This window comes from Kryptolebias marmoratus, linkage group LG7 (assembly GCF_001649575.2).
Source record: "Kryptolebias marmoratus isolate JLee-2015 linkage group LG7, ASM164957v2, whole genome shotgun sequence".
Taxonomy (NCBI): Eukaryota; Metazoa; Chordata; class Actinopteri; order Cyprinodontiformes; family Rivulidae; genus Kryptolebias; species Kryptolebias marmoratus.
The window spans coordinates 7153730-7164541 of NC_051436.1; the positions used below are offsets into that span (position 1 = coordinate 7153730).

General features: G+C 43.0%; 1 protein-coding gene across 1 annotated transcript in view; it reads left to right on the forward strand.

Annotated features, from left to right (window-relative positions):
* Positions 1 to 1530: 1530 nt before the first annotated feature.
* Positions 1531 to 10812, forward strand: part of dhx15 (DEAH (Asp-Glu-Ala-His) box helicase 15) — a 41367-nt gene continuing 32085 nt past the window's right edge. Inside the window, exons 1-5 of the mRNA XM_017414442.3 lie at positions 1531 to 1922; positions 3497 to 3785; positions 5203 to 5396; positions 5496 to 5655; positions 7676 to 7894. Of these exons, the coding sequence (XP_017269931.1) occupies positions 1918 to 1922; positions 3497 to 3785; positions 5203 to 5396; positions 5496 to 5655; positions 7676 to 7894 (867 nt within the window). The 5' untranslated portion in view covers positions 1531 to 1917. The remainder of the gene's footprint in view (positions 1923 to 3496; positions 3786 to 5202; positions 5397 to 5495; positions 5656 to 7675; positions 7895 to 10812) is intronic.

Here is a 10812-nt window from a genome sequence, read left to right on the forward strand (position 1 = left end):
GAACAAATGTCTCCAAATTCACAGGACTTGTTGTCCATGATGAGAGGAATAAACACAGTTAAGGACTTTTTGGTAAATTATTTTTGTCCCATGTTTTAGAGGGGGAACCGATTATTTCAGACGGCTGAAATATTTGGTTCCCCCTGGTAACTTTAAGCAAACATCCCTTTTGCATCTTAATGAGGTCTGTTGGAATCTCTATCTACTATTTGTAATCATAACTGTGGTTATTTTTCACCCCTTAGCATTGATTCTAAAATGTTTTTTGTTTCCTTTAGCTTTATTAGTAGTCCGTTTGTGGCCTTCATGCGGCTCAGGTTTTACGTTTCGATGAAATGGTACGACTGTTTATCTGATACAAAGGAAAATGTCAACAGAAAGAAATATTAGATGAACTCTGTGACTTCAACAGTGCAGAAATGAGAACATTTCTCTAAATCGTTCCGATTCAGAGGCGCTATTAACCAACTGAACCCCTGCTTGTTTTTCCATCCAGTCTTTCAATATTTCATGACATTAAATCATGTTTGAGAAATTCCTTCTATATTCTATCTTTTTGTTTAGGACAGATGTGTTGTATTTTAGGAGTTACATTACAGTATTCTAAAAATATTTTGAATATTAGCATATTTTGAGGTTGTGGTCTCTCCTTCTTAATCATTCCCATAAATCTGCCAACAATAAGTAATGACACAATGATGGTGTTATGCAGCTTGTTAGCAGGACTCAGGCTGTGTAATGGCAGTGATCATCTGTTGTGACAGATTATTCATCACTTTATATATTTAGAGGGTAAATTTAAGCTCTTTGTTGAGTCAAGCATGTTCTTTCAAACCCATGGGTTTTCTAGCTGGATGAGAAAAAATCTTTGCATGTTGACGATTTAGAAACAGATCTCCTGACTGATTGCACATATTATTTATTTTCAGTATTTGACTAAAAGAACTATAAATTTGCCACTCTTTGCCACAAGACTTAGTTGAAAACTCTGGTGTGAAAGGAGGTACCTTCAAGGATCACTGGGATTTTAATGTTTTTTATTTCCCTAATATTGTTAAGGTTTTATTTAGAAGTATCCAAACTATTCAGATTAAATTATTTTAATTTAATTTGTGATATTATGGCAGCATCATTGAAGAAAATGTAATTTGTATTCAGGCACTAACTATATATTAAAGCCACATTGTTCTTCAATAGTTATATATATTTATTACCTGTTGCTAAAAGTGAAAGGTGATAATGTTTTTTTTGCCCATGCTTGTGTGTGTGTTAGTGTATATACTGTTAGCAAAATATCTCGTTTTAATGAAACTCTCATAAAGTATAGTTATTGTCTGGAGGCAACTTCATTCAAGATGGCCGACACAGTTGCACAAAAATGAATATAACTCAGTCAGTTTTGCAGATGTTGTGCCAAAGTTTGGTGCGGGTAGCTGAGAGTCACACACATCACAAACCTGAAGCGCTAACAAATCGCGCGAGATCTCGCGATATGATACGAGATCACACATAACGTCACAAGTAGGCTTATTTAAATCATAAGACCTTGGTGTGAGTTGAGTTTCGGTTGTGGTTAGGTTTAGGTAAGTACTGGTGATGGCTAGGTTTGGAGGAAGGGTCGAGGTTAGGCGACAGACATGAATGGAAGCGCTAATAAGAATAGAAACTTGTGTGTGAGTGAGTGAGAGTGAGTGAGTGAGTGAGTGAGTGAGTGTGTGAGTGTGTGAGTGTGTGTGTGTGTGTGTATTAGGGGCACATCACTCTCCAGGCGCAGAAGACCTGGCATCAGCATCCTCCCTCGCATCCAAACACCGGCTGCATCTGCCCTCCGACAGACCAACGTAGTGAACATCACCTGCCGGGAAACCTTTGACTTTCGGGTCGTTTTAACGCCTCGCAGCTTTTAAGTCGTTGACGATGAGGTGAGAGGAGATTTCCCGGTTGCCATGACGCCGCTGGCGTTTTGAACGGTTTTATTCACTGAATAATTATTAGCCTACGTTCGGTTGCATTTCCGGCGCCAGTGTGACCGAACGACATTGTTTAGCCTTCGGGGACAATGATTCCTCTCAACTAAAACTGGTCCACTGATGTTAATGTCACGCTAGCCGCGGCTGTGCAGCGTCAAACTGTTGCGGCGGTTTGTTGTTGTAGCCATGCTAACGCATGCTAACAAGTTAGCGCTGGCTGGGATAAACACGCACATTTATTTTTTTTCCGTTACAGGATAAAAAGCTGGTTTTAGCTGCGTTTGGTTTATAAGTGTTTCCGTTTGCAAACAGCAGATTCAAATCGGATATCCTCAACCGGTTTGCTACTCTCCATACGCGGCTAGCATGACATGCTAACCGATGCTAGGCTAAGTAAACCTCAAGTATTAAGGTCATAATGACGTCACATACTTTAAATGCCCAAATAACTCTTTTTAATTTAGCTCATTGCATACAAAAGTAAGCGTAGGTGTGTCCCTGCATAATGCTGATGTTTTCTTAAGATGTTTCTGTCAAAGGGTCACTAGTTTAGGGTCATTCTTCTCATAAATATGCTAATAATGTGAATCCTAATCCAGCAATTATTATTGTTTTCCAGGTTTTTTTTGCTATCAAACTGCATCCTTTGTAGCCATTCATATAGCAAAATGTTCAGCTCCATCAGGAATAGTGTGCCGTGACTTTTCATACTTGTCACTTTTATAGTTTTTGAATCATTTAACTTTATTTTTACGATAAAATTCCCCCTTTTAAATGCATAGAGATCTTAGGAGTTCCCTCAAAAACAATGCATACTTTATCTTTTTTTTTTTTGTCTTCCAATGCTACTTTTAGCTGCTATATTGATAATTTTTGCATTTACCGGTGGTTTTGGTCACTTCAGCTTTTAGCTTTTTTTGCAACCTTTTGCTTTTAGGGGAAAATGGCTTGTTACATTTAGCCTTTAGCTACTGTGTTGCTGTTTTTTAAAATTGCTTTTAGCTAAGCTTAGCAAATTTTAGCTTCTGTTTTGTTAATTCCGGTTTCTGTTCTGCTTGTTTTATTTTAATAATAAATTCTTCAACAAATTTCAAGTACTCAGGGGTTTACGCTGCATTTTTGCATAAGTTTGTCGAGTTTTCTTTGACGTCCCTTTTGTGCTGCAAAGGAAACATGTCATCATTTTAGACAAGAACATAAACAGTTAAACATTACGGATGAATTTATTTGGGTGTAAAATGATAGAAAGAAAAAAAAAAGAAAAGGCTGCAGGCAATTATTTTATTTGTGACCTTTGCTTTCTCCACTTGATTAAACTGCTTTTTGTTAGCGTAAGAAAGAATGTGCAGTAACCTTTTCGAGGTATTCTTATGAAAAGGGGTTTGACACGGGTTAACATCTGTGCACCGTTTGTTCTCTAGTTCTGCTCGTACCTCGAACGATGTCAGCCTGATTTGACGCGGAGTTGGTTTGTTGAACTTGTGGCGCGTTACCGCCGTGTAACCTCGTTCATCTTCCTCTCGAAGGCGCGACAGGGACCGCGACCGGAATCGAGACCGGGGTCGAGACCGTGACAAGGACAAGACCCCCGTCGTTGGCCCGTCGGCGACGGCCAGCTTCCTCAAGCAGCCCCCGGTCCAGAGGCAGCAGATAAATCCCTTCACCTGCCTGCCACACACGCCGCGCTACCACGAGATCCTGACGAAACGGCTGCAGCTGCCGGTCTGGGAGTACAGAGAGAGCTTCACTGACATCCTGATGCAGAACCAGTGTTTCGTGCTGGTGGGAGAGACTGGCTCGGGGAAAACCACGCAGGTAAAACAACAAAAACAGACATAACATTGGGGCTTTGTTGAAGCGGCACCTTTAAAAGAAAAAAAAAGCATCAACTCAGACGTGTCACAGTAGATCAGAGCTTGACACTCAGCGGTTAAATTGGTTTCAATGTTGTCGTGAAAAAAAAAAAAAAAAAAGCACGATTCCATGAAGGATTCATGTATTTTAAATGGGCTCTCGCTTTCGGGAGTTAATTCGCAGGAAGATAAATCGAACTGTTTATTGTAAGTTTCTAAAGGAAGCAGGGATGTCTGGTTCATAAATTTGCGGGCGAAGATGAGAGTAAATCACTGCTCGAGTTTGTTTCCTCCCGAGGTGAATATAAACTACCCTCCGAACACTTAGCATGTAGAGAAGTGTAAGCTTGTCGATGCTTTTAGAAATAAATAAATCTGTTTTTCCTCATTAGCTGTGATTTATACATGCCTCTGAACGTTTCAGTACGTCAGCAGAGGATGGAAGTGTAGCAAAGAACCTCTTTTTTTTTTAATATAATCCACCAATAATCCATTACAAAGAGTTCAGGAGGTAATTCACATGATCTTGTTTTGTCAATGCAGCTTAAGTAATTATCACTTTTAGATTCATATCAATTAAAATCACAGTTCTAATACAACCAGTCATGATGTCCTTTCAGCATTTAAGCAGCTGTGGTGGATACAGATGGGCTTCGTAAATCCAAATGAACATTATTGATATAATTTTATCAGTTTCACCTGTTGTAGATAAATGTTTTGAATGAACTCAGCTTGGAGGAGTAGCTTTAATTCTGACCAGATTGACGAGCAAACGGCTAGTCAGAGTGTAGGATTGCTGCCATCTTGGAACAACTCGTGTTTTTAAAAATAATAAAACCTTTTGTTCTAATATAACCTTTAAAGTACAATCAGTTTATTTACATTATGATTTTTTTTGTGGTCATTCGCAAGCACAAATATTGACAGCTGCAGCTAGCTGTAGCGCTTCCGGTGCAGTCTGGGGAACTTCAGATGGGAATATATTAAAACGTCTTCCAGGAATAACCACGTAATGTGACACTCGTGAAAGTGTAAACGTTTATCAGAACTTCATGTAAAAAGATCTGTACTGTCCCTTTAAATGACTGAGGGTGTCTCTGCAGCCTCTTTTAGCAAGGTGCTTTTGTTTTTAGGAGCAGCTCTTTAGTGAAAATTTTCTCAGTTTTAGCTTTAGTCAGTGTTGACTTTGCAGAAAAATAATCTTCCATAGAGTAATTTGCTTATTTAACAGAATATATACCTTTTTTTTTGCTGTAGTATGTGATGCTCATCTACCTATAAACTGGCCTGCTTTCATCTGTAATCTGTCACTGTTTTTTTTTTTTTCATTTTAAAACCCAAGGAAAATAAAACGACAGCCTTTGACCTGTGTCCTTCAGATCCCTCAGTGGTGCGTAGAGATGATGCGTTCGCTGCCAGGGCCGAAGAGGGCGGTGGCCTGCACCCAGCCCAGGAGGGTGGCAGCGATGAGCGTGGCCCAGAGGGTGGCAGACGAGATGGATGTCACGCTGGGCCAAGAGGTGGGCTACTCCATCCGGTTTGAGGACTGCAGCTCCGCCAAGACCGTGCTTAAGTAAGAAGCTCAGTCAGCAACGCGCGCATTGAGCTGAAGTCTCTACGCGGCGGTGGCTGCGGGTCATGATGTGCTGCTGCATCTCCTCTCATCTCCCAGGTACATGACCGACGGAATGCTGCTGCGGGAGGCCATGAACGACCCCCTGCTGGAGCGCTACGGCGTCATCATCCTGGACGAGGCCCACGAGCGCACCTTAGCGACAGACATCCTCATGGGGGTCCTCAAGGAAGTCGTCCGCCAGAGACCTGACCTTAAGGTACAACCCCAGTTCCCTAAAATATTGGGACTTTGTTTAAAATGTAAACAAAACCAGAATGTTCTGATTGTTTATGCAAATCTCATAAACCCGTATCTTGTTCACAATGGAACATTTGAAAAAATATCATATCATTTAAAAAAACAACTAAAAAATAAAGAAATTTTGAATTTTATGGCAGCGACACATTTCAAAAAGACGGCGCTGTGAGGCAACAGTCAGTCTTTGCTGGATGTGTTGCTGGATTGGAGCACGTAGTTCTAAAACCTGCATACACTTTTCTGCACTGAAGGTGCACTTTAATGCACCCCCATATCATCAGAGAGGCAGGCTTTTGAAATGTGCGCTAACAGTAGGCCAGATGGTCCCTCTCCTCTTTAGTACAGACGATGTGATGTTGGTGGTTTGGAAACAGAATTTCAGATTTCGCCTCAGTCCGTTTTAAACGAGCGTTGGTCCAGAGAAGACAGCAGCATTTCTGGATGGGGTTCACATCTGGGCTTCTTCTTTGCCTGATAGAGCTTGAAGCAGCATTTGTGGATGACACGGTGAACAATGACACAACATCCTAACTTTTCTGAATTGGGAAAACAGGCTCTTAGAAATCTCCAAACTTTGTTCAGCATTTTCTCTCTTTTTTTTTTTTTTTTTTATTATTTCAGTATGTTTCCACAATTACTTTCCTGTTAACGCCTGTTAGAGCTCCAAGTCCAACTTCTCTCCAGGGATAAATTCAGTCTGACGGTGTTTATGTCCTTCCTCTGATGCTTTTATTTATTTATTTATTTTTTTATTTTCCGAGTGTCCCCCACCTCGCCCACGTCTGACAGCTTTGTATGCGTTCCGGAAAGAGAAACGCTGCCGTTCGACTCGTAAACACACGTTTCTCCACTCCCGGAGTCATCCACCGTTTCGAGTCGCTCAACCAGGAGGAAAAACAGCAACTGTTGGTGCTGATGGAGGCTGACCGTAAAGCCTGCCAGGAGTTTTATAGGCCAGCGGACAGAAGCTTTTAGAAAGCAGATGGATAATGACTAGTTGTTTGTCAGCTCGGAATCAAAGGTTAGGCTGCCGTTCGCTGACTGTTTAATGAGGTTGAGGTTATTGGGAATGATCGTACCCCTCCCCCCCCTTCCCCCCGCCGCCAGTCTCCTTCATTCCCACCGAATTTGAAAGTTTAATTTGCCTTGATTAAGAGCAATTACGGTGTGTCGCAGAGCGTAAAGCGAGATGCGGAGACGCTGGCCCCTGAAAATATCAGAGATTGAAAATGTGCGACGAGTTTCTCCACCCCCCCCAATCCTAATGCAGGTTGTCTAATGGTTCTGTGAAGGAACGCCGCGTGAACAAGGACGGCCGTAGATCTTCCGTAGGTCACTTTACTTGCACCGTGATGCCAAGTCCTTCATTACAGACGCCATATTTTTTTTTGGTTTGTGCCAACATTCTCAGCCCGATATCTAATTTTCAGAGCATTTTGGGTGCTGTTTAGAGTTGTAGACTCATTTATCAAGGGCTTAAATTCACCCTCGACTGCGTAATATTTGTCCTTACCAATAATAATAATCATAAAAGCCTAAAAGCAAATGGCATCTCTTAAGGTGCTCATATCTGAAATCAGTGCAGCCCACGTCAGCCTTTGTTCGTGTGTCTGTTACCAAAAGATCTCATGAACCGCAGGATTAATTTGAATAAATCTTGCAGGAGGTAATCATCGGATGAACGTCTACAACTGATTAACTTTTGGAGTCGGCCTAATTCAACACTGCCGCCACAGCCAACTGCTCTCGAAAACAAAGATGGCTGTAAGTCAGTCAGGTTTACAGTCATTGAGCTGAATTCTGGTGTGGTAGTAGCTGAAAGTGATCCTCAGCTTGCAACGAGATCGAACATGTCGTCACTTACGTCCGACCCCCTCTCATCATAAGATATAAGATGGTTTTAGTCTAAAACTCTGGCTTAATAGACGGCAGGCGATGTGCAGTTTTTCCCTCACCGGGTCTTTTTTTTCCTCCTTCAGGTCATCGTCATGAGCGCGACGCTCGACGCCGGCAAGTTCCAAGTGTATTTCGACAAGTGCCCGCTGCTGACCATCCCCGGGCGCACGCACCCCGTGGAGATCTTCTACACGCCGGAGCCAGAGCGGGACTACCTGGAGGCTGCCATCCGCACCGTCATCCAGATCCACATGTGTGAGGCGGGCGAAGGCGACCTTCTGCTCTTCCTCACGGGACAAGAGGTACACATCAAATCATGTTTTTTGAAACGTAACTGCTGTTTGGATTTCTAACAGATAAATTATCTCTGGAGTCGTTGTGAATACATCAGCTAAAGAGAGATGCAGATTTAGAATTTTTAAAAAAAGGAAGCGCGATTTGTTTAAATCTCCACATTTTACAGGTTGTATAACGAGGTGGATAGCGCCTCAGATGAACAACTGCTTGACATTTTGCACGCTGACATTACGCGTTTAACAAAACAGCCGACTGATATTCAGAATAAGTGGGTGACAGGCTGAGTACGCCATAAAATTTGCAGTTTCTACAACCTTTTAACAGCAGCATCTTGAAGGAATCATCTTCTCTTTGACCTTATTAGCCTCTCATTCCTGCGGAGGATAGAGCGGTGGTTTGGAGCTCGAGAGTGGGGAGGAAGAGGCAAAAGTATTCATCCATTCCAGACTAACGGCTAGCCAAACCAGTCCTGGTTATTAATTCTTTAACAGGGAAATCCCAGCTGGAGTTTCATTTCTTCCTGAGATCGGCTGCCTCTCTCGAATGTTTTTCACTTTTTTTTTCCCTCGCCGTAGAAGTGTACGTTTAGGAGCACGCGTTTAAGTGTGCACATATTATTTTAAATTCCAAAAGTAGCATGCCTTAAAAGGAATGCCCGCCACCTTTCATGCCAGAGTTTTCGACTGAGATCAAATGACGATTTGTAGCCGTTTTTGGTCAAACCTTTTAAAGTAACGTTGTGCACAGTCTGAGATTTCACAAGATGTCTTAGCTCTCAGAGTATGTGTTAGGGATGACTCTCAGCTACTACCACAACAAAATTAAGCTTAATATATGTAAAACTGTCTGAATTATCGCCACTTTTGCGTTGGCCAATGTTGATTATCTAGGGCGGCTGTCTTAAAATGGATTTACTCCAAAAGTTAATGTGTTGTAGATGAACACCCGGTGACTGCTATCTGAGAGTTTCATTAAAATCCGTCCAGTGGTTTGTGAGATATTTTGCTAACAGACAAACGCGTGAACACACACACACAGGCAAAACCACTGTGAGTGGGCAATAATGTAGGGTAAATGATTATTCCTCAGATTATGAAATGATTGTGTTGTGGACTTTTCCTGTTTGCGAACCATCGGGATTTCTCCTGTCAAATATAGGAAAAAAAATAAAAAAAACAAGACAAGTGACCCAGATTCCAGCCTTCCCACAAATCTCTAAAATTAAGTCATTATTTTTCCCCCCTCCTGCAAATGCAGTCCACTGATGTGTAATGGAGGGCAGAGTCCATGCCCAAAGTGATGAGTTTGGTCACAGCTGGGTGGACGCGCACACACACACACACACACACACACAGAAAAGCACCAACAAATGTCTCAATCTCATGATCGGTGGAGGGGGAGGCGTCTGTCAGACCGAGCCGAGCTCAAGCCGCAGTGATAAGTGTCCCGGCTCGTTGACAGAACGCCATCGGAGACCATTTCATCAGCGGCCGTTCTCCACAGGGATGGCGTAGAGTTAAAACGGGCTTTGTTCTCTGCTGCGTCCAGGTGGACGAATGGCGCCGTGTTGTTGTGACTTCCTCCTTTTTTTTTTTTTTCACGAGGGCGACCATGTTTCGTTCCGTTCGCTCCTTAACGGCAGCTAACTGTCTCACCAACCGCTGGACGGGTTTTCGTTGAAACTCTTAGAAAGTGATCGTTTTCAGCTGTTTCGCTTTTGGCGTTGACCCAATTCAAGATGGCTTCCATGGCCAACTGTATCAGAAAACACAAAAAAGGCCAACGCTCAGTTTTCCACGTATTGGGCTAAAATCTGGCGTGGTAGTCGAGGGAGGGTCATTTAAAACACAAAGTCCGAGTGCTTCTTATTGCAGAAAGTGCTTAAATCTTTAGCAGTAACTTCCAGGTTCAACCCTGTTTGTCTGTTAGCAAAATGTCTCATGAACCACTGGATGGATTTTAAATAAACCTCTCACAACAAAACTATTGGATGCACCTCTACAACTCATTAGCTTTTGGAGTCAACCCCATTCAAGATAGCCACCACGGCTAATTGATATTAGCAAACACAAAAATGGCTATAACTCGGCGAATTTTACACATACTGATGGAAATGTTGGTGTGGGAGTCGCTGAGAGTTACCTCCAACACCACGCCTGAGCACAGACATACTGAGCGAGATCGAACTGTAGCATTCAGGGACGCAACGGATTAACCTTCGGAGTCAGCCCAGTTCAAGATGGCCGCCACAGCTAATTGACCTGCTGCGACTCAGCCAGTTGTTGCAGACACTGAGGTAAAAGTTTGCCGTGGTAGTAGCTGAGCGTCCTCCCCAACGCTTGCTTCAGGCGGGAGCGTATGAGCAGCTCTTATTCTGAAAGTCTGATATGGAAGTGGTGGGTGATATGCATTCCTCTGGGCCTTTTTATTTAACATCAGTGATTGTTTGTCTCTGGTCTGGGTGTTGGAAACGCTCCTGCGTCGGTTTAATTTGTCAAAGAGGGATCAGGAAGGAGTCGGCGAGTGGCGCGGCGTTTCAAAGCGGGGCCCCTTCTGATGATCGCTAATTGATTTCAGAATAGGTGGTATCACCCTACCCCACTTCCCACCACTGCCTAGAAAAGTCTGACATATTTGCGTGCGGCCTGTTGGAGATGTTTTTGTGCAGTTCGGTGTAATTTGTCGATTCGCGCTCCGCCTCACCGAGAGCGCTCCCACACAGGAAGTTCATCATCGCCCTCTCCTAATTGGGTTAAAGGAAAGGGAACGCGCGTCGTCGCCCTGGCACAGGATGGCTGCCACCCCCCCCTCCTCGAGCGCTTCTTAACCTCTCCGGTCTCCCCGCAAACTTTTTGATGTCAACTAACGATTCAAAGGCAGATCCACGGCGAAGACAGCCGTAGAGTTTTTTTTTTTTTTTTTT